The sequence below is a fragment of the Melanostigma gelatinosum genome (assembly GCF_949748355.1).
Source record: "Melanostigma gelatinosum genome assembly, chromosome: 2".
NCBI lineage: Eukaryota > Metazoa > Chordata > Actinopteri > Perciformes > Zoarcidae > Melanostigma > Melanostigma gelatinosum.
Window position 1 is genome coordinate 1,937,013 of NC_136635.1, and position 24,965 is coordinate 1,961,977.

The 24,965-nt window shown below is 42.0% G+C and overlaps 1 protein-coding gene across 1 annotated transcript; it reads right to left on the minus strand.

The window, feature by feature from the left end:
- Nucleotides 1-1,854: 1,854 nt before the first annotated feature.
- fah (fumarylacetoacetate hydrolase (fumarylacetoacetase)) lies at nt 1,855-18,436 on the minus strand. The gene is made up of 14 exons (XM_079284054.1): nt 18,309-18,436; nt 17,840-17,950; nt 17,081-17,202; nt 16,703-16,752; nt 16,256-16,346; nt 15,332-15,429; nt 15,186-15,238; nt 14,924-15,023; nt 8,979-9,109; nt 8,597-8,672; nt 7,466-7,512; nt 4,992-5,093; nt 3,834-3,951; nt 1,855-2,968 (listed from the first exon to the last, which is right to left on the minus strand). The coding sequence occupies exons 1-14, from the start codon at nt 18,387-18,389 to the stop codon at nt 2,892-2,894; spliced, it is 1,257 nt and encodes a 418-aa protein (XP_079140180.1). The 5' UTR covers nt 18,390-18,436; the 3' UTR covers nt 1,855-2,891.
- Between the last annotated feature and the right edge of the window lie 6,529 nt (nt 18,437-24,965).

Here is a 24,965-nt window from a genome sequence, read left to right on the forward strand (position 1 = left end):
CTGTCAAGCTGGACACGAGGTCCATCCTCTTTAGAAAGTGTCATCCTCATACAACAGGCTGAGTAGTGTGGGGAGCCATCCTCAATGGACACCTGGGGGCCCATATGACCCTGTGACACTAAGGAGTATACGTCCACCTGGGTCTGTATTGATCCCAAATCAACCTCACCATCTGGGGGGACAATCTCCATTCCCCAGGCAGCAACCTCCAGCATGAGAGGTAATCTGCTGCAGATCTTGCTCTGGCTGGGAGATGCATGGCCCTCAGGGAGGCCAATAGTGGATGAGTCCATTTCCACAGCCTCAGAGCTTCCCTTGGGGACTTCTGTGACCTTGTCCCTCCTTGATGGTTAATGTTAAACACAGCCGAGGTATTGTCCGTCCGAATGAGCACATGCTTGTCCTTGAGAAAAGGCAAGAAGTTCTTCAGTGCCAAGTACAGTCCAGAGATCTAGGACACTATTGTGCTTATTGTACTGATTGTATTGACTGACCTCACACCACCCCCTAACCAAGTGAGGCCTTTGTTGTAACCCCTTCTCGCCTCGCTGGGACTGAGCCAAGAGGAACACCATGTAGTCAGAATGCGCTGTCCCTCCATTGCCGTAGCTGAATGAGACACTTGAGGGTTACACATACCTTGACCCACCTGTTTAAACAAGGGTCCATGTGGAGGACGTTGCACCACCTCTGCAGGGGCAGGAGATGCAGCAACCCCAGGGGTTTGATTACAGAGGCCGCCATTAGCATCCCCAGCAGCATGAGCCATGTCTGGACTGTCAAACTCGCCCCAGGTTTAAAAGACTATAGTAGGCACTGAATCCTGTCTACTCGCTCCATAGTCGGACGCACCTACATAGAGACCTAATTCAGAGACGGGCCGATGACGGTGATTTGCTGTGCTCGACAACGCAAGCTCTTTTCTCGTTTAACGAACATGCCCAGTGCGTCGGCATGAGCTAGGACCTCCATTGTTCTCTGTTCTGCCTCCCGGAAATAGGGGGCGCAAATGAGCCAGTCTTTGAGGTTAGAGAGAATCTTTACTCCCCTCAGAATCAGGCTGCCCTCCTGCATCTTGTAAAAATCCGAGGAGCCAGGAACAGGCTGAAGAATAGGACGGCAAACTGATATGCATGACCTAAAAGGCAAAGGGAAGCAACTTTTTGTGTTCTGGGTGAATAGGAATGTGAAAGTAGGTGTCTCTGGGCCCTCACTGGGTCAGCATTTTCTACATAATTCCCCATCCTGATGCCGAGGTGGGCCAGGGCAGTGTGGATAAGGTGATTTATTGCCTCGTCTGTGGATCTGTTGGAGCGGTATGGGACTGCAACGGTCTGAAAGTCTTTGACAAGTCTCTAAAAGCACTTCATCACTCACTTGAGGTCATAGCCAATGTTCCCTCTAAGCTGCGCACTTGAGCAATCGCGCACTGCTCGCACATTCTCAGCGCACAAGAAAATCTATGCAGCGCATAAAATAAAATTCAACATAAACGTATTAATTTATATCTAATATTAGTCCTAATCTTATCTAATCAATTAAACCAATAATAATAATAATAATAATAATAATAATTTTGTTTTCTGTACTATTTTGCAACGTAACTCAGTGAGTGACAGGTGTCCAGCCAATGATACGATTCGGTTCACTTACGCTACGCAGCCAATCATAGCATTGACACTATTGCCCTGCCCATTCGCGCCGTGCAGGTTAGCTAGCTAACAACAGTGCGGCGGAGTTACGAGACGCAAATGCTAACCCCTTATCATGGCGAAACGAACGGGCAGCGACATAAAGTCAAAGCAAGAAGCAGACGAAGCCATCAACCTGGACAAAGTGTACAACCATTGGAGAAGTGAGAAGGACAGACGTGAAAAATAAGGTAGAATTTAAGTCAGATTTGTGCATATTCTCGTGACATTTATTAAGATTTTTTACTTATGGATATTAATCATTAAATTATGTTACTACTAGATAATTTATGGGTAGTAGAAATGATAATAAAAAACTGAGTAATTACATATTTTACAGACAGAGTTACAGGAATTTACACTGTATCACAAGCTACAGCACACGTCATTGTGCAAAATGTGAATGTTTTAATGTGAACAAAATGTTATGTCTGAAAGGTGTATATGTATCATTTCTTCCAGAACAGGACCCTCACACAGGCCACAACAGGACCTCACACAGGCCAAAGCAAGACTCTTCCCATGGCCAAGCAGGACTCTCACATAAAACATACTACACATCTCATGAACAACAAGATTTTTGTCTTTTTCCTTTAAAGTTTGTCAAATCACTTATATTAAAAGTAAACTAGTGAAAATTGCTGCTGTAATTTGATTCTTTTAATAAGCCATGTAACTTGCTATGATCCAAGGTTTTGAACAGGTGTGATACTGGTGTGTGGCCACAGCGTGCACATCTGATGTTGCTCACAGTGGTCCTCAGTGTGCTCAGGGAGCTTGTGTGTATGCCCAGACACATGAAAAATTAGAGGGAACATTGGTCATAGCTACTGGCAGCACTACCAGCTGGGGTGAGGTTTCTTTGGGACAGGGACCACTGTTGACAGTTTGAAGCACGCGGTAATAACAGGCTGGGTGATGGAACGGTTGAAGATTACTGTGAACACCTGTACCAGCGGGCTGCGAAAAGCTCATCAATGATCAATTAAAGCTGGAAACACATCATTTTAAGAGATAGATGTGTGTGTCTGTTTTTGTGAGAGAGGATGAGTTTGTAAGCAGAGTTTTTGCTTGTAGTTGTCTTCATTCATGGATTATTGAATATCAAAACAGGGTGAGATACTTTGGGTGTGTAAATTTGTGTCTTCCAGTATTTATGCTTCACAGAAGGATGCTCACTTAAACAACAGTAAGTGTGTTTCAATGTTGCAGGGCAGGGAGAATGGTTCCCATGCAGGGTCCGAAGCCCACTCTGTACCCATCTCCTTGACAGTAACCTAGACAGAAGAAAAGATGCGACATTACTGTAAATACAAACATGTGATCATGGACATGATGATCAGTATGTTCATACGATGTAATATTTTTGGCGAAAACACGTTTTAATTAATGAAAAGAGTTGATTGTGTATTTATATTCCTGTCTTTTGGCTGCTGGTTGTCAGCTGGTCTGCTATGTTTCCTGTTTGTATCCCTCCTGTAGTTGTCCTCCTGATCCTGTTTTGTTTGTCATTTTTGCAAGTTTTGTTTTGGACGCTTTCTTCATGAAATCACTGTTAACTGTCCTTCTGCTCCCTGTGTTTGTCTGCTTTGGGTCCATCCCCTACTGTCGGTTTGCCATCCCGTGACAGCTTGTAACATGCCGTAACTCATGTGCCTCGGTGGCGTAACATTACGCGACAGAATGTTCATTAAAAATCACTCAACTCTTGAGCTCACCAGAACACAAACACTGGTCGGCTGAGTAAAAGTCCTGTGTTTGTTTGACCCAACCAACTCACCTCCCCCTTTTATCATACAATATTATTCCTATTGTGTAGATTTTACACCAACAATTATGAAAAAACCTTGCACAACCTGCTGTTAGTTGTCGTTTTCCTTATTGATAATATCGTTTGAAAGCCAATTTTAGATAAGAACCACTTTATATGTTTTCAGTGAATGATCCAGTTATCTGGTTCACATGGGAGAAGTTTGCCTAAAGGGCCTTCTGCCAGAAACCTCCGTAGGTTTGGCAACAAAGGTACTTGGTTAGGTTTAGGAAAATATGGTTTGGGTAAAAATAAAACCTTTCTGGCAGAAAGCCCTGACTGCATCTTCTGTTCTGTGCTTATCTGGCTGCTGTGCTTAGTTTCAGTCCAACCTGTGATGGTGACTTTGTCTCCATCCCTCAAGAACGTTCTGGTTTCTCCTCCTCCCAGATCGATGCTCTTAGATCCCCTCCATGACAGCTCCAGCATGGATCCAAAACTCTCTGGATCCTGTTGAGATGCAGTACACACAGAAACATGGTACACTGCAAATGTACTGCACGTAAAACATAATCACAGAGGTAAACAAACGTGCTTTCTTTATAGATGTTCCCATGGCAAAAAATGTATCATCAACCAACACAAAAAGTGATTCAATAGTTTATCGTGTTTATAGTGTGTCAGATTGAATTGATTTCAGCATCTTTTTAATTAGTCAGATATTTGCTTGATGAAAAAGCAGTAATTTATTTTTTGTGTCACCAGGTCATATCCATCAATATAATTCTAGAAATTACAAAGTTATATTCACTAGAAAGAAAATGGAGATGAAAATATATAAAAGCGAGGGGATGAAATGTGCAAACCCCTAGAACAAGCATATACATGTTATGGGTAAAACAGAGATCCCCAAAATCCACAGCTTTCATTTTTTCACATAGGGTTTCTGAAGGTTCAAAATTCTAAATTCAGACAATATCTATGCTTGAGGGATTGCCTCAACATAGCTGTCAACATGGCGACAGCTGAGGAAGTGGCTAGCAGCTAACGGTGCTAACAGCATGAACAGTCCAAACAACAGCAACAGTGCTGACAAAGCTAACAGGAACCGGAGACGACGCCGTGGTACCGTAAAAGCACAGTGCAGAGCGGCGGCCGTGAGCTAACCAGAGGGGCACGCTCACATGCACGTACGTGCACTAAAAGGCACAGAGAAGCTTGTATTAACATAGAGAGGGAGAATGACTTCATTCTATGCTTAAGTAAATTTCTTCACTATATCTGTACATCGACAATAGATGTTGTATGAACGCTCCGGATATCTTACAAAGAACATTTTGTGCAATATTTTCAAGATCTGTGTTGCAGTTAACAGATTATTCAGCACTCACTTCAACAACATAAGCATGACATGGGACTTACTTTGCCTCAGGGCAGTCCTGTACCGTGTGTGATGGAATATGTATTCACATAAGATACACAGGTCAAATATTATCCATCTTAACTAGTATTTATCGAGTACTGAGTATACTGTACATGCAGACACTCACAGGTCCACTAATGGTACCAGAAGCCAGCAGGTCTCCAGGTCTGACGTTGCAGCCGTTGACTGTGTGATGGGTGAGTTGCTGCTTCATGGTCCAGTACATGTACTAGAGACAGAGATAAGAATGGTAGAATATGAGTGAAGCGAGGCAGACTGCAGGAGGTTCTCCTGGTTCACCATGTGCATAAAGGAGACTGCTGGTCCCACCTGCCTGCAGTCTGGTGATGGCTTTGAGCTCTGAGGGAGTCTGCACTAACAACATTTGTGTTAAAAATGGACGGGGTGTGTTTTGATACCGATGGTCACAGTGTTGTCATTTATTAACCAGGAATAATTGTAATAATACATAATTGACAATATTTCTCAGCCTACACAGTCCTGAAAATAGCTCAGGAGTCATAAAATCATCAGGGTGGGAAGGAGCGAGGGACCAGGATCAAACAGGAGACCAGCATCCAAACTAAAATGCACTGGTCCTCAAGCAGAGTTTAATTCAGAGTATAGATGATACAACTGACAGAAAAGCGAAGAATACAATTGAGCATGTTTAATTAAATAAGCTTAACACTTCTAAATAAAGTGTATTTACTTGCACAATATCTATATATGAAACCAAATTCCTGAATCCTTGCTGTTCAGCAGGGGAGGAGACCTGCGGACCCGGACTGGAGATATTGTCGAGCGGTGGAAGGAAAACTTTGAGGAACTCCTGAACCCGACCTACACGTCCTCCATGGAGGTGGCAGAGAAGACTTGGGGAAGATCCATCCATATGGCTGGAAGAGGTTGTTGAGGTGGTAAAAAAGCTCCTCACCGGCAAGGCGCCAGCGGTGGATGAGATTTGCCCTCAGATGCTGAAGGACACGTCTCTTCAGTGGCTGAGGTTGGGGACAGTGCCTGTGAAGTGTCAGACCAGGTGGTAGTTCCCATTTTTAAAAAGGGAGACCGGAGACTGTGCTCCAATTATCGGGATATCACGCTGCTCAGCCTCCCCGGGAAAGTTTACTCCAGGGTCCTGGAAAGGAGGCTCCAACCGATTGTCTAACATCAGATTCAGGAGGAGCGATGCGGATTCTGTCCTGGCTGTGGAACAGTGGACTCGGTCTTTACCCTTGCAGGTCTGATGGAGGGGTTATGGGAGTTTGGCCATCCAGTCTACATGTGTTTTGTGGACTTGGAAAAGGACTACGACCATGTCCCTCTGGGAGTTCTACGGGTGGTACTGCAGGAATATGGGGCACCTGGGTCGTTGCTACGAACCATACGGTCCTTGTTTGACCAAAGCGATCTTTGTGATTTTCATGGACAGGATTTCAAGGTGGTGGTAGACCCAGAGTGATTTCATATCTTGTCTGGCCAGGGAACGATTCGGAGTTCCCCCGGAAAGGGCTGAAAGCATTGCTGGGGAGAGGGGCGTCTGGAACACCCTCCTAAGCCTGCTGCCCCGCGACCCGGACCCGGATAAGCGGAAGAAAATGGATGGATGGATAAATATGTTTATTTTATAGATTTGTTTTCTAATTGTTATCTGTTTGCAGTGCCTAGATTTAAACATGAAATTCAAGTGTTGTCCAGTACTGACATGAGTTGATTAAACCATTAGTTGACTGACAAAACAAGTCAGGCAATGTAAAGCAATAACGGCCCAAATCAGATTTCTTTTTTGCGCATTGGTGACTCAAATTATTGTTTTTCATAACAGTGTGAAATGCACAAATCTCATGGAATTTGATGTTTTCAATTCTGTTTTGGGGCACTTTCATATTTGGTGCTACATCATATACAGGTCTGATTTGCAAACAGCCAAACAGACATGAGCAGATGTGGAACCGTCTGAATCGATCCTCAGGTCAAACTCTCAGGTCAAACGCTCTAGGTCTTCTGTCAGTCCCACGCACACGATGTAAGAGCCGTGGTGACCGAGCCTTTGAGGCAGTGGCCCCTCTGGAATGCTCTGCCTGCAACTCTGCGCCTCGCAGATACTGTGAATACTTTTAAAAGCCAGCTCAAAACCCACCTGTTTAGGCTGGCGTTTGTGTAAAAGTAAACCCATGTCCTAGACCTGCTCTTAAAATATGTTTTACATTTTTATTTTTTTTTTTATTTTTTTTTATTTTTTTTTTTATTTTTCTCTGTGTATATAATTTATTGACCCGAGGGTCACATTGTGTTTTTTATGCTTTTAAATGTCTGCTCTGTTAAGCACTTTGTGATATTATGTCTGTGAAAAGCACTCTATAAATAAAAATCCATTACCTCTGCACATCTGTGAATGCGTAGTTAGAAAATGTTGGATGTGCACAGACACTCGCGACCCTCACGAATGTAGCAAGCATTAATCATACTTAAGACTTACAGTGTGGATGTAGCCTATGTGATTGACATGTATGATGTTGAAACCACCCTCCATGCTGTATTATTTACTGTTGACATAATGTAGCACAGTGACCACAGTGACTCAGCACACAAGGTCGCTACCTTAAAGTTTGACTTGCAGATGGTTGCTGCCTCTGACATGCCTTGTCCTGAAAGAGCAAACAGAAAAAGGTGACATATTGAAACACACGTTCACTTTAAACTCTGTAGTCCTTCTGACACACACAGTGGATCATAGCTAACACTGATGGTAAATGTACCAGCTACAATATGACAACAATATAATCATCAGAAGCAACAATCAAATGATATTTAATAAAAGAGCACAGAGACGCTGCTCCATGAGTACTTGTACTGCAGACGTACATGTTGCTGATGACATTGCAGTGTTTAAACCTCTGTGCTGCTACTTTCACTTTCGCAAAAGAGCAGAATAATTCGTACACCTCTGATTCAGTCGGAGATCATTACAAGACAAACTATGAACATTATAAAACATGAACATGGTTGTTCTTTGAGATAGTAGCCCAACCAAAGTACTTTAACATAACACGATACATTTTTATAGAAAACTGTTAATCGATAGGGAAGATAAACTCCTTCACATCCCTGCTTGTAACACAGTGTGTCTGAGCATTAGGTTCATGACAAAGTAGAGAGAGCGAGAGCGAGAGAGAGCGAGAGAGAGAGCGAGAGAGCGAGAGAGAGAGGGAGAGAGAGAGAGAGAGAGGGAGAGAGGGAGAGAGAGCGCGAGAGAGTAGAGAGAGTAGAGAGAGAGCGAGAGAGCGCGAGAGAGAGAGAGTAGAGAGAGAGAGTAGAGAGAGAGAGTAGAGAGAGAGAGTAGAGAGAGAGAGTAGAGAGAGAGAGTAGAGAGAGAGCAGAGAGAGAGAGTAGAGAGAGAGCGAGAGAGAGAGAGAGAGAGAGAGAGAGTAGAGAGAGAGAGAGAGAGAGTAGAGAGAGAGAGTAGAGAGAGAGAGTAGAGAGAGAGCGAGAGAGAGCGAGAGAGAGAGTAGAGAGAGAGAGTAGAGAGAGAGCGAGAGAGAGCGAGAGAGAGCGAGAGCGAGAGAGAGAGAGAGAGAGAGAGGCGAGAGAGAGAGAGCGAGAGAGAGAGAGAGAGAATGGGGGAGGGAGACATAAAAAGCCTTTAATGGCTCACTATTACCATAGATCACCTCAGGGCTTTTCCTGCTGTGTGTGTTAGTTGACTGGATGAGGCCACTCTGTGAACAATACCTTTAAGTGACACGAACAGGTTAATGTTGAGAGCGTAAGCGTCAGGGTGCTGAAGGTAGGGGAGGGGCTCTGGGTCCTGCAGAGAGGGGGGAGGGTACAGAAGCAAAATGAACAGGAAACAAATGAGGAGGAGGCTCTAATGTCCACACACACACACACACACACACCAAAACTATAAATGAGGGAGACAAAACTTAAGAAGAGATTAAAAATAGGTTTTTGCAGGAAAATGTGTCTAAGTTCCTGAATGGCATCACCTCAGGGCTTCTGGATCATGGTCTGGTGACTCAAGTCACTCCAGAATTGAACATAGTGATTTGGAATAGGGGGTCACTGTTGGATGCTGCTCTTTACTGGCGTACGTTGTGAGCCCTGAACTAACCTGGATGGGGTTGGGCTCTGCAAAGGGTAACAGCGCCTCCATTGGGATGACCCAGGGTGAGATAGTTGTCCCGAAGTTCTTCCCCAGGAAAGGACCGAGAGGAACATACTCCCACGCCTGGATGTCCCTGGCTGAGAGTAGACATAGATAATACTGCATAAGTATGCAGGTAGTTGTTAGATACTGTTGGGCAATAACAGGGAGTCCAACAAGTTTAAAGAAACTACCAGGAGAGCAGGGACTGTTGTGACCTGAACCGTTCTGCTCAGCAAGCAGAAGGTGAATATGTGTAAGCTCTTCGACTCGTGTTTTCCATTATGTTGCAGACACAAAGGATTCCATGATGCTAGAAGACATTTATTTAAAAATAAATCTGGTTAAAACTGGTATATAGTGGTTTATATAGTAAAGACAGGATTAAAAACACATTTTATTTTCCTTTTAAATGTCAAGGCAAACCTAACAGCCACATCTATTTAGTTCCAACATGGCAGTTCATAGTAACAGGCTCATAGCTGAACAGAAGGGGAACCTTGAGGGTACTTTTCTTGCATACTATTTGATGCTTAAGTGTATTTCAGGGCATAATTCTCTCTGTTGGTTCGGAAGGGTTATTTTCATCTTCTATCATTTCTCTGATTCATTGTTGTAATTCGTTAATTCATAATAAATAGTCTGCTATTGCTGTCGCTGAGCTTCCCCTTTATTAAAAAAGTGTCAACTATTATTTATAGTGTCATTTCATATTTTGGCAGTTTTCAAAACAAAAGTTACTGAGAAATGTCAAATGTTTCAGATAATGACAGCATGGTGTTCCTCAGGGTCTTGGTGTCTTAATGAGGTATTTTGGAGGGAAATTCGATCACTTTGAAATTTGGCACCAAATCTGTGAAAAAAATATTATTTCCCCAAAACTTGCTGAAACAACTTATGAGACATAATAGAGTGTTGGAATAGCCATCATATACTTCCATCATATAATGTTCTAACCCGGTATATGCATTCTAAACTTTCAACTTTTGAATAGGTGCCTTAACAAGCTCAATGAGAAAATGCATCTGCACACTCAAATCTGTGCAAAAATAATTGAATAAAGCAAACTTTCAGTCAGAGACCTTCTTGGAGGCAAAACAGGAGCCTAATCGAAACACTGCTTATTACAGATTTATGACTAGACAGCTTTCAGATGATATATGTGGCAGGTACTGTTGATCTGCTAACGCCCCATAAAGAACCCTGTCCCTCCTATCAGAGATGAAAACAGAACTTAAGAGTGAAACCCGCTGAAAAACTTTATTTTTGGGGAAAAAATCTGCAGTAAAAGTTAGCCTGTTGTTCATTCAAATGAACCTGTGAAATGAAGCAAGAACGTAACGTTGCTTCATTAGAATGATGAAAACTGAAACTTGATTTTAGAAAATACTGGAAACAAACAGACTTCCAGAAAAGGCTGAACCATTCTCCCTGCACTGGCAGACTGAAGTGACTTGGTAATATGGTGGAATAGAAGTATAAAGTAGCAGATGTGGAAATTCTCTTGGCCAATATTTCTATCTGCTGATGCCTTGACATCATACACAACATACACTAATAAATGACATTAAACAGTCAGCAAAAACAGACATCATCACATCCTGCACACACCAAAATAATATCCCATTATTATACCTTCGACTTTGTAAAACTGCGTGGTGGATGGAAGAGTAGTTCAACAATGTTATCAAATGAAATGCTTTGGATGACATGGTTAGCCTGTGAACTGTACCACCAGTCTGATCTTCCCTCTGGAATCCATTGTAAAGCATTGCCTAGTAGCATTCATGGTGTTTTAAATGGCTGAGATCAAGTCATAGCACATAATGACATATTTAATGTGTGGGTCGCTGCAAGGCCTGTCTGCTGATGTTTCATTTGTTCCAGGATTATATACAGGTTATATATTTTATAATGAACACCTCATTTTCACAGTATGGTTTTGTCCTTAAATCTGTATACAGAGTACAGTCCCTGTGTTCAATGCAAGAAGTTCAAAAGTACTCGAGGCAAAAGAATTAATGTGCCATCGATTTACTCTATTTCCCCACAATGTAATGCACAAAGAAGTGTAGGAGCTGCTCACAGAGGGACAACAGTTGAGCAAATATGCAGATCATTGATGTTTAGTGTCTAGGCTCTGACTTGGTCACCGTGCACAACGAGGCAGTCAGTGTAGCACAACACTGAGTAGGGAGTGACACCAATAACTTCTCCATTTAATGTGGAGTCAAAGCCCCCAGGTGATTTGAATTGACCACATAGCTTCCAGGTGAGAGCAGGCCTCAAGCCCAGGGGCCCAAGGGCTCAGGGGTCCCCGAACCCAGAGCCTCTGCATGAGGTCGCTGATAGTTTTCTTTCCACCATTGGATTATGTACTCAGTATTCATGCGTGAGTATGTGTGTGCGCATCTTTGTGTCTGTCTGTCCATACTAATATTGCATACGGCTGGACCCATCATGCCTTATGACTGTGTGCTGAAGTGCTTGTGGTGATTCACACTTTTCGTGTGAAAGCATATTTCTTTGACAGTTTTATACCGTCATTGACTGCTGACTCCTCACTACTCTTAACTGGCAGGTGGGGGCTGCAAGTGATCGACAAGTGCTTTCGTTTGGACTCTTGTTTCCGCTACACATTCCGAATTGTTCCTCTATTGATTTGCACACCTGGGTAGGGTAATTCACAATAGCCACAATAACTATAGCTTACAAAGTGAACCGAGTGCCGACTACAACAGAGCCGGAAGAGCTAGTTAGCTGTTAGCAGCCGCTAAGAGGCGTTACACGTCCCTACCCTGGGGTTCATTGTCTGCTAATGGTATGCAGCCCTTGTTCAACTGTTAGCATGGGATTGGGACACACCTCACAGCAATGCAATGTTGCACACAATACCAGTAAACGCCCACACCTGGGATCCCATAGGGGTCCTCCACTGTGAAGCTGATGAAGCAGAAGTGAGATAATCTTGCACTGAAAGAGCTTCACTGTCAGTCTGCTCTTAGTATCCGTCTGTCTCTGTCCTCACATGGACACGGCTCATTGGCCGATGCCTTCCCTCTCCCACTGTGAGCCTTTTACAAATTACTTTTCAATTAAGCCACTGTGCACCATTGAGAACAGAGGGAAGAAGAAGAAAGGGGGGCATTTAACTTCAGGTGCATTTCTATGATATGACAGGATGGCAAATGTTCAGAGAGCTCGTGGTGAACTCGGGTGTCCTGAGGGCTTCAGTAAGCACTAAATGAAAGCTATGCCAGTTCCCTTTCAAGCTGCACATTCAGCAGAAATGTCACAGACTGAGAAATCTCTCACACTGTGCTGTGGTGAGAAGAATTAAAACTGACGCCTTCTGAACAGACGTATCCGTCACAGCACGAGCATGATGGGCTGTGGTTGAGATGGTGAGTGTGGAGAATGTGTGCTGGAGAACATTTCAAAGGCAAAACAGCAAACTTTGACAGCAGAAAGAACACATTCTTTCTCTTAGTGGAGATAAGAAGATATAAAGATGAACTTGTTAGCAATAAAACATGCCCTTCCTAAACTTAACATACTCTTTTTTTTTCTGCTGCAGCCCAACTCGGTCTGGTATGACCAGTAGCTTATGCGGACTAATGGTAGCTGATGTAGTTATTGTGCATCTGCCATTCGGTCATCTCAAGCGTTCTCATAACACCCTTGCTGTCATTGTTTGAGGCTGTCACTCATATCAGCTGATCAGCTGGTCTCTTCTAGCCAACCCTACATTGTTAGCCTATCATCTTGCTTAAATTAGGTCCTCTCTCTGTAAGCTCATGCTGCTGTTCCACACGCCCCTCCACCTCCCCATCACTGCCCATCTTCATCACTTCATCAGCCTCCACCAGTGTTTGGACTCCACGGGGGGATTTATGTTGCTGCTGCTCAGAGTAGACATCTACTTGTACAGTCCAAGCATGAGACAACTTGTTTTATTTAAACTGTTTTAGACAATATATAACTGATCCTAACCAATGATAGATTACACGCATTCTAAAACATGCTTCAGAAGATGTACTGTATGTTCTCCTGTGTTTGTGTGCAGCAGACATCCAGGATAAACAAGCTAGCTTTTAGAGACCGCTCTGTATTTCTAAGTCAAAAGTAATGTGTTTTGTACTTTTCAGATTGTCAGTAGAATTAAAACTTAAGGTTTTTCACTGAACACTGATAGAAACAGGCCCTATGGCATGGCCCTTGGACCGGTGCGTTCTGAAGATCCAAAAATAAATCTGATAGAATTCAGTCTGTGAAAATTCAAAGTTTCTGGTCAAGTTTTGCACACCAGTAATTCACCTCAGCAAAACTTCATCTTAAGTAACAGTCTTCCAGTTGTTTCACATGTCTGCTCTCTCTGTGCATGAGCTCTGAGCCGTCACTGCTCTCAGGCAGACTCTACGACAAAGCCAGCATCAAATCAATCCACAGCTGACTTCACAGATCCCCTGTTCCTCACAGACGGCAGGCAAATGATGCAAGTGGATCCAGAGTAGAGTTTTCAGAGAAGGTCCAAGGCAAATTGAGATTCACTCAATTTAATTCCACTAGAATGTGTCACGGACCAGTAGAAATTAGCCCAATCAGAGAATGTTTAAAGATGATTATTGTCCTGACATGTTCACCATATCTACTATTTCCCCACATACCATTCTGACAGTTAAATCAAAGGTCCTGGGTATATAGACTTATGCAGCAAAAAGGCTCTTCAGTTATCTCAATCCTTTGATACATAAAAAAATCTAAAAATATTTGTGCACCACTATGAATGCAATACATAAATAAACTTCATTTTTTTAGATGTATAATTTTATTGAGGTTTGATATATTTGGATTTGCTTGTAAAGTTAAACAGATCATTAAGTGAGGGGCCTCAGTTGAGGGTTTGATGTGAGTTTTAGCAGTTAATGCTTGTGCAAAATCGGACAACTCCCAGACCGGACAACGCGACCTGTCAATCAGCGTGTAGCCCCGCCCTAAAGCATCCCCTGCTTTATGGTCTGTGTGACTCTAAATGGACCATAATGTACTAAATGAACATCATGCTGTATTGAAGAAGACTTGAAACTAGAGATTGAGACCATAAACTCATGTTTACAATGTTTACTGAGGTAATAAATCAAGAGAGAAGTAGAGTCATTTTCTATAGACTTCTATACAACCAGAGGAGTCGCCCCCTGGTGGACACTAGAGAGAATGCAGCTTTAACACATGAAGCATTGGCTTCACTGTTCAGACCCAGAGGTCTATTTATGTATAACTCCAGTGCAACCTGAAGACAAGTCGCCAAGAACTGGAATAGCAAGGAGAGCTGTTTAATCAGACTGCAGCTGTAACCCTGCATTAACTACAAATCTGTTTTCAGCCTCCTGGTGTTACTGCTCTCACACCTTTTTAAGCAGAATTTCACAGTATATTTGTCATCATCATAGTACTTGATATCAAGGAACAGGAAACATAGGAGAACAACCCAAAGTACAATTTGGGTTTGGGTCTGAGGGTATAATTCACATTTGTTAGAATTGATTTCTGCTGGCAGAGACGGAGGAACGTTTTTAGCAGGCTGCAGGATGACTGATGTCGGAGTAAAGAGGAATATTGGAGAGAATAATAGTCACAGGGCAATCTCACCATGCATGTCCTCTCCAGAGATTTACAGCTGAATCAATAATACATAAACCCACTCATGTTTTGATGAGGACTGACTCTGCCATTTAATCTAAATCCATTTCCATCAAACTAAATCTGAAGTGGCATCAACATTTACAATGCAGAGCTAAATTAAGGAACAAGTGTGCTTCTAAGTGAAATGCCACTGCTAATAAGAGCTGTTTGTCATAATAAAATAAAACCATCTACAAGCACATAAGGAGGATGTTGGTGTGATGTCTTACCACTCCAGTCATTCATGAGTACCATGCCAAAGATGTGTTCATGGGCTTTCTCAATGGGAATGGGCTCCCCGAGCTGATTCCCCCCTCCAACAAAGAAGGCCTAATCAGAGTGAAGAACAGATAGAACAGCATATTAAATATCACACAGACTGGTAAAAAGCATAAGAGACAAGCAAGTCTGGCATTTTTCCCAGACAACTTTCAACATAAATATAATATTATAAACATGCTGGTGATTCGATTAAGTAAACACTGTAATCACCATCTCCAGCTCAATGTCCAACTGCTTAGACGGGCCAAACACAGGAGGTTTTGCTAGGAGAAAGAAAAAGGCAAGCATAGTTATCATCAGCTGTGAGAGGTTCAACTCTATGTACCTGTGTACAGAGGGGAATGTAAGGATGTTACTCTGGTCAGGTCTCATCTGGCCTGAGGGGCGGCGGATGGGGGTCCCAGAAACAACCACTGATGATGCTCGACCATGGTATCCCACTGGAAGCCTCAACCTGCAAAACACAACACTGAAGCCTGAACAGGGACCACAGAACGTACACCGCTTATTCTCAGTACATTGTGTATGTTGATAATGTCTCTGAAAGTGGTATTTACGTTATGATTAGAGCAGACAAGCATGTATAATGGATGCAGGGTCCTTGGTAAACCCATTCAACTCAGTTACATTACAAAGATAATGAGCACGTAAAGTGTCTCAGTACTGCCCAGGTGGTCTCTGGGAAGTGAAGTGCAGAAATGCCACAGTGATGACAGCTTTGAGTTAAAGACAGACACAAGGAGTTCAATACATTGCTGTGTTTGTTTGTTTTGATCACTCTCTGCCATGAAACCTCTGCTGAGGGTAACAAATATGATTTGATAAAAAAACTTGAAGAAGCCACAGTAATAGACATGTAGTGGTCCGGTCTCCTAATCTATATTACACAGATTCAAAAAGATTGTTTCCATCTTCAAAGAATTATTGCTAAAACGTATCCTGAACCCTGAAATTTGAGTTCCAAGAACAGCCTGCCAATCACCTGCTTAACCAAAGGGCAGTGGGTCCGAGCCGCCTTAGCATTCCTCTCATGAGGGCCGAGAACAAATGAAGGCTGTCTGTGCTGTGTGACTGAGGCTTGCTGCACTGTTTAAATGCACACTGATGTTCTGGGGCCCAAATCAATGAGAGAAACCTCATAGTGTCCCTCCACATATGACTGTTGCAGAGAGCCTGGAACAATTCGTTTCAAGCTCTCTTTCAATATATGGGAATATATCAAGGCCTTTTTTTATTCTACCAGCAGCTGTTAGTGTCTGCTGGTTCGATTGATAGTGTACCAGTTTGGCATCAGAGCATTCTCCTTCCCCCGGAACATGGTGCCGACGTTGGTGGCGTGGTCTCTGGAGGAGTAGAAGTCGGTGTAATCGCCTTTGAAAGACAGATAAGACAGTTCATGAGAGGAAAAGGCTGTAAGATTCACATACCCTTCTGTTATTAGTGAGGTCTATCAGCATGAACCTGACTGGATGAGCCGAGTGTTGCTAGAAATGTAATGTGTTGTTAAACAGCGCCCCCTGGTGCTGATGTACCTCAAGTCCATTTAACAAAATGTTGTTTTCTGTATTTAGATTAGATCTACTATTTTAGTGTACTTTAAAAACGAGAAAACAAGAAAGTGAGCTAAGTCTTTAACTTCAAACGCATGACTCCGGATGTGTGAGGGGACAGCAACAGATAGAAGTGATGCTAAAGGGGACGTCACATCTCTAACAGGACAGGCTCACCAATGTCTGCAGGAAGGTGCATGGTGGCTGTGCTCTGATGGACGAATGCTCTGCAGAGACAAAGAACAGAAAGACAACAATCACTGGTGAAATAAGCCGTCGCAAAAAAGGAACCAAGATTCTGCCCGCTAATAAGCATTATAGAATATATATAGAATATACAGCTGGGTTTCCACTCTACAATGAACCATTTCCCAGAACAATACAGTTCATTGACATGTTTCTGAAATAAAGATGAAGACCACAGACCTGGAGCTCTCCACTATAGTGTAGGATGACAATTTTAACTTTCATATTTAACTTTCATCACATATGGTAACCACTCAGTGATGAAGGCTGTTTAAGCCTGTAAGGAGACTTCTACATCCACAGACTGACCTGCTCCGAAGGCTGACATCATCTCTCAGTGTGCTCTCATTGGCTGACAGCAACCCCTGCAAGGTCCTCCTGGCCTCCCTCCAGGCCTCATAACCAAGAGCCATGAAAGCATTCAGTGTGGACTTGTAGGGGGACACAGATAACAAGTCAGATGTGATACAGAAAGCAGCCCATCCTATAATCACTTGACTTACTTTTAGAATGCAAAATCTACAGTATGATAGGACTTTTAGTGGAGTCCTGCATTAATGTTACTGCCACATTTGTTCAGGTTCAAGGGTTTTCCTGTGTGGGGATTGAGTGAAAGGGTGTGTGAGAGAGCAGGTCCAACACCAATTCAAACTCAAACAGCTGCTGGTAACAGTAGAAGAAGTCCTCAGATCCTGTACTTAAGTATAAGGTGCCATATGGCAATACTCCTTTACAAGAAAGCATTCTGCATGTATAATTTGACTTGGGGAGTAGAACTGGAAATCAACAAAGTAACAGTACCAAAATACTGATTATACATACTGATCTTGGCTGTATTTTCCTATAATATTATATTCATTAATACAGCATGAATGTGTAAGCATCATATTAATGTATCTGGTAAAGCAAGAGCTAATTAAGGAACATTATCGACTAACTGGACTTACCGTGGTGTCAGTATGATACCATGATTTTTCACATGCAGTACATCTGATTCATGTCAGGTAGAGAGCTCAGCTGATTTATGTTGCATCTTCTCTGATTATTATTATTAGGGATTAAATTTACCTGCTCAAACACATCCCGATGTTTGGAAATCACAGGTCCTCGAAACAAAGACATAATCACACTGAGGTCCAGAATCTGGTCTCCAATGGCAACACCAACGCGCCGTTTGGGCTGGGAAAACAAAAGTCACTGACGTAATGATCCACACGCCACTACCCTACATCTATCAAGTGGTTCTTTCAATCTACAATGTCTCATCCAGCAAGCCAAGCACTTTCATGATTCATGTTCATGTTTCATGATGAGAGTGGAAAGGTCCAGGATTGTCAGTGCACTCTCAGCTGCCACACTCAACACACATCCTCTCCCTCAGTACACTTCAGCAGGCTCAGATCCTTTTTTTCCTCATAGACCCACAGTTATGTGAGTATTTTATTTTGAAAACCATGACCAGAAGTCCTCAATGTGCCTGACCTGACAGCACTTTTTCTTTTTGCAAACCCAGAAGAAATAACCAAACTGCACTTACATGATCAGGTGTGGAGAATATTCCATAAGGGAGGTTGTGGAAGGAGAACTCTGATGAAGCATCTACTTTTAGGAAGGACATCTTCACTTTGGCAGCGGTATTCCTCTCAACCTCACTGAGTTACTGAGTGAATGAGCAGCAGCAAGCTCTTCCAGATGTTTGACTGTAGACAGGCCCGCCTCCCACTGCAGAGCCAATCACATGCTGCCTATAGTATCCACCCTCATACTGCCTCTTTGGAAGTTAAAGCAAACCAGCCTGGTGAATGACTAAGCAAAATCAAGTTACTGATAAGCCTTATGGGAACTTGAGAGAAAAGCCCTGATTCTAATATGTTTAGTGTAAAAGCAGTTTCATGAGAAAAAACGCAATTTGAATCATTCCAACATGAACAGTGAATATGTCAACAGAAAAATGGGGGGGGGGGGGGGGGTTAAAAGTTTCATATTTAGTGTAAGACATAAAATAATGATGAAACGCATGAATCAGGCTTATGGAAAATAAATGAAGTGAATGTATTTGATGTACTGAACTAATTGTTGGAATGCTGTTAAGCATTCCAACTATTGTTCTTCGAATCTTTATTGTTGGAATGCTGTTAAGCATTCCAACTATTGTTATCCTGTTTCTTTATTGTTGGAATGCTGTTAAGCATTCCAACAATAAACATTCCAACTATTGTTCTTCGAATCTTTATTCAACTTCTTCTATTTCTTCCGTCGCACCGCTTCTCCTCCTTCATTTTTAAGCTACAGAAACCGTTCAACTATTAAAATGTTCAGCTTTCACCAGACGTCTGCTATGACTTTTCATATTTCTAACCTTTAAACATTTTGAATTATTAAGCTTTTTATTTTCAATAGGATCTCTATGGAGAATATTTTCAAATGGCTTCAGGCACACAGGTGTTCGCGATTGAGCCAATTAGTGATGTTGATAAACACACAGACTCACAGACACACGCGCACATACACTCCTCTCCCTCTCTCTCTCTGTGTCTCTCTCATACAGTCATTCCGGTCGCGTTGATTTTTTTGACGCACTGCAAAAAAGCGTCCAACGCACTGCACAATCGCGTCCAACGCGCCGCCGGTCGTGTTCACACCAAACGCCCAAAATCTCGTAGCGCCGGAGAGGGGGCGTGGTTTATCGTCCTGGAAGCCGTTCACCTGGCCGCCATTTCTTTCCGCTGTCAACCGTGAAAGGAATAAGGACGTGTTTGTACGTGTTTTGTACGTGTTGTGGAAGTCCCTCAAACATCGGAATGCCAAACGCCGTCATGTCTGGTTCATAATATTGTTCAGAGGAGCTCCGTGGATTGTATCGAGCTGTATTCACTGTCTAGCAAGCCACCGGTCGCTGTTTACTACAGCTGTAGGAACACAAAATAAACAGATTTGGCTGTGATTCAACGGCAATAAACCGACAAAATGGGACTCCGAAATAACTACATAATGATGCCGATTTGTACTTGTCTTCTCCGACAAAAAGGGACTCCGAAATAACTACATAATGATGCCGATTTGTAGGTTACTGGTCTTCTCAATGGAGCTCTGATGGATCGGTGCTAGGCTATGCTAACATCGTAGCAGCTCCACCAGCACTCAATATCGTCACGTAGACGTAAATACGGCAGCGTCTATTCATTGTTTGTACCGTATGTTTTACACACACACATGTATACGCATAGTTTGGTCCGGTCTCTGTTGATATGAGGTATCGTAGAGCTCTGGGTGAACACAGACGGCTACAGGATTTATTTCCTGATTCAACAACGGCAGGAAGCCAGTGATGACAGGGGGAGCAACTCAACGCTGATAGGCTATCGCGCCACAGCGTCACGCGATTATGTCGCTGAAGTTGAAAAATTTCAACTCGCGCGTTGGCGATTTTGCGGCGTCCAACGCGTCCACCGTGTCCACCGCACTGCAATAACGCGTCCAACGCGCCGCGCCATCGCAAAATCGCGGTGCGCCAGTCTCATCGCGTCTGTGCATAGACTTTGTATGTAATCTCGACGTGCGTCAAAAAATCAACGCGACCGGTGTGAACGCAGCATTAGGGCTCTTCAGAGGTCTCCCCCCCCCCCCCCCCCACACACACACACCCACCCCATTTTAAAATAAAAGCCGCACACACATGATTTGTTGCAGCTGTTACGTGTTGCATCTCGGCCAATCAGACATGAGTATTCTGATAAGTTTCCTGATTCGAGTGACATTTACACACACCGCGACACAAGAGGGAGAGACTAGGAAAGACATGGCAGAGCAGGACAACAGTCATGTAAGCTGTAAAAGATAAAACATCGGACATCTCCAAATGAGAAAGTTTGCCAGAGATATCAGAGCCTCTCTCTCTCTCTCTCTCGCTCTCTCTGCCTCTCTCTTGCTCTCTCTGCCTCTCTCTGCTCTCTCACAAATTCTTTCTTCTCTCTCTCTCTCTCTCACAAATTCTTTCTTCTCTCTCTCACTCACAAATTCTTTCTTCTCTCTCTCTCACTCATTCTTTCTTCTCTCTCTCTCGCTAATTCTTTCCTCTCTCTCTCTCTCTCTCACTAATTCTTTCCTCTGTCTCTCTCACTAATTCTTTCTTCTCTCTCACAAATTCTTTCTTCTCTCTCTCACAAATTCTTTCTTCTCTCTCATGAATTCTTTCTTCTCTCTCTCTCACTAATTCTTTGTTCTCTCTCTCTCACAAATTCTTTCTTCTCTCTCTCTCACAAATTCTTTCTTCTCTCTCTCTCTCTCACTAATTCTTTCTTCTCTCTCTCACACAAATTCTTTCTTCTCTCTCACGAATTCTTTCTTCTCTCTCTCTCACTAATTCTTTGTTCTCTCTCTCTCACAAATTCTTTCTTCTCTCTCTCTCTCACTAATTCTTTCCTCTCTCTCTCTTTCACAAATTCTTTCTTCTCTCTCTCTCTCTCTCTCTCTCTCTCTCTCTCTCTCTCTCTCTCTCTCACTAATTCTTTCTTCTCTCTCTCTCTCTCTCACAAATTCTTTCTTCTCTCTCTCACAAATTCTTTCTTCTCTCTCTCTCTCTCCCTCTCACGAATTCTTTCTTCTCTCTCACTAATTCTTTGTTCTCTCTCTCACAAATTCTTTCTTCTCTCTCTCTCTCTCTCTCTCTCTCTCACAAATTCTTTCTTCTCTCTCTCTCACTAATTCTTTCTTCTCCCTCTCTTTCGCTCTCTCACTAATTCTTTCTTCTCTCTCTCTCTCTCGCTCTCTCACTAATTCTTTCCTCTCTCTCTCTCTCTCAGTCATTCTTTCTTCTCGCTCTCTCTCATTCTTATTTCTCTTTCTTTCTTCTCTCTCTCTCTCTCTCTCTCTCTCTCTCTCTCTCTCTCTCTCTCTCTCTCTCTCTCTCTCTCTCTCTCTCTGTGTCTCTCTCTCATACAGTCTTTCAGGTCTTAGGGATCTTTAGAGGTCTTTCCTCTCCCCTTCTCCCCCACCCCCCATTTCAAAATAAAAGCCCCAGAGAGTGAATTCTAACTGAACTGCTTGTGAGGAAGCCTGTCATTTAATAACCTCTGTTTATGTGTGTCAAACATTATGATTATGTCTCCTCTCCCCTCCCTCCACCACCCAGCCCCACCCTTTCCAAATAAAAGCCCCATGGATTAACTGCATGTAAACATTCAGCTCAAAATTTGGCTTTTTTGTTGAAATAATGAATGCTCTTACAAATACTGCGACAACTACTACTGCTGCTAATATTTCGAGTATTACTACTACTACTGCTGCTACTACTTCTACTACAACTTTTGCTGTTGCTACTATTACTAGTGCTATTACTGCTACCATCAATATTATTACTACCACTACTGCTATTACTACCACTACTACTATTACTTATACTGCAACTGCTACTTCTGCTATTCATGCTACTACCAGTACTAATACTACTACAGCTATTAGAATGACTGCTACTAGTACTACTACTACTGCTACTTCAAATACTGCCATTACTTTTACTACTACTACTACTACTACTGTTATATTAAATACTACGACCACTACTACAGCTATTACTACTACTACTGATACTAGGCTGCTACTTCTTCTAAATACTAATACTTCTTCTAAATACTAATACTTCTACTACGAATGATACTTCTACTACAACGACGACTTCTACTACTACGCTTACAAATATCACTACTGCTACTACTACTACTTATTCTAATGCTACTAATACTTCTACTCCTAATAATACTTCTACTTCAACTACAACTTCTACTCCTATTCCTACAAATGTCACTACTTCTGAAATTTGTTTAAGCTACAGAAATTGTTCAAATATCAAAATGGTCAGCTCTTTCAGGAGAGGGGTGCTTTGACTTTTCATTTTTGTAATCTTTAAACTTTTTGAATTAAGGTTTTTGCAATTTTCTTTTGAATGGGATCTCTATGGAGAAAATCTTCAAATCCTGTTATACTTCTTCAACTTTCAAAGCCTTCTTCTTCCTCATACTTTCAGCTACAGACACCATAGTTAGACATTTCAACGCGAAGGATTTTCAGCAGTGCAGTTTAAATGCTTTCGGGCTTCAACATTTTTCAGACAGATCGTCTCCTATTTCTTAATTTTCAGCAATTTTTTCAAAATTAATTTCAGCTTTCAGCATTCCAACGCATTTTCAGCAGGAAATGCTTTTTCTAGTTCCTCTATTTCTTCCGTCCCCCCCTGTTTTTCGTCGCAATGCTTCTTCTTCATTTTTTAAGCTACAGAAACCGTTCAACTATCAAAATGTTCAGCTCCTTCAGCTCATCTCTGCTATGACTTTTTCTATTTCTAACCTTTAAACGTTTTGAATTATTAAGCTTTTAGCAACTTTATTTTTGAATGGGATCTCTATGGAGAATATTTTCAAATCTTAAACTTCTTCAACTTTCAAATCCTTCAACTTCCTCATACTTTCAGCTACAGACACCATTTCAACTTTCAAATGTTGAGAAAACCCTCAACTATTGCCAACATGATTCAGCTTTTTGATATCTTTTAAACTTTTTGAACTGCAGCAATTTAACTTTTATGATTTTTCAGCCCTTTTCTGACTTAATAATGGGTGTGTATTGCGCAGCTTAGAGTGCGTGATGTCACCGCTAGAGTGAAGAGCAGCTTGAGATTCTTGTGAAAAAAACATTTGTATTTTGCCACTGTGTCCACAATCTTCACTCTTCATGCATAATTTCTGGATGTCGAAGTAGCTAATATTGTCCTTTGTGTTTTGCACTGTGTCCACAATCTTAGTCTTAGGGATCTTTAGAGGTCAAAAATAAAATTCAAAATAAAAGCCCCAGAGAGTGAATTCTAACTGAAATGCTTGTGATGAAGCCTGTCATTTAATAACCTCTGTTGATGTGTGTCAAACATGATGATTATGTCTCCTCTCCCCCCCCTCCCCCACCCAGCCCCACCCTTTCAAAATAAAAGCCTCATGGATTAACTGTATTTAAACGTTTAGCTCAAAATTAGGCTTTTTTGTTGAAATAATAAATGCTCTTACTAATACTGTGACAACTACTACTACTGCTAATATTTCTAGTATTACTACTACTACCACTACTAATTCAACTTTTGCTGTTGCTGCTATTACTACTACTGCTACTGCTATTACTGCTACCATAAATATGATTACTACCACTACTGCTATTACTACCACTACCACTACTATTATTACTTATACCACAACTGCTAATACTGCTATTCCTGCTACTACCAGTACTAATACTACTACAGCTATTAGTACGACTGATACGAGTACTACTACTACTGCTACTACAAAAACTGACTTTACTATTACTACTACTACTTATTATACTACTACTGCTACTGTTATATAAAATACTACGACCACTACTACAGCTATTACTATGATGACTGATACTACTTCTACGACTTCTTCTAATTACTCATACTTTGACTACAACTTCTACTACTACTGCTACTACAAATGTCACTACTGCTACAACTAGTACTTATTCAAATGCTACTAATACTTATACTGCTAATAATACTTCTACTACAACTAGAACTTCTACTACTACTTCAACAAATATCACTACCGCTGGAATTCTTCTAAGCTACAGAAACCGTTCGAATATCAAAATGTTCAGCTCTTTCAGGAGAAGGGTGATATGACTTCATATTTGTAATCTTTCAACTTTCTGAATTATTAAGCTTTTTTAAATTTTTAAAAAATTGGATATCTATTTTCAGCAATGTTTTTGAGATTCATTTTAGCTTTCAGCATTCCAACGCATTTTCAGCAGGAAATGCATTTTCTAGTTGAATACAACATATCAAGAGCCCTCAATCAAAAAGGTGCTGAAGCCATTTCATGGCGATAAAACAGGGAAACACCTCTCAAACAAATCCTCAAGACTCCCATAACCGTAGCTCCTATTGCTCCGATATTAATAAGTGCGAGGTAGGATGACTTGAGAAACAGATCCTGTAAAAATTGTGTCTGTAGTGTAAAAAATGTGGCTTAACTGGCGATCTAGAAATGGGGTACCGTGTTCTGTGGAAGATGTTTTTGAAGCAAAATTTAACATTGGTCTCTATGGAGCAGAAAGTTGGTTTTCCTCTCAATTAACGGCTTCTGTGTCAAATGTGGAAATCTGTGGGATTCCACAGTCATTGTTC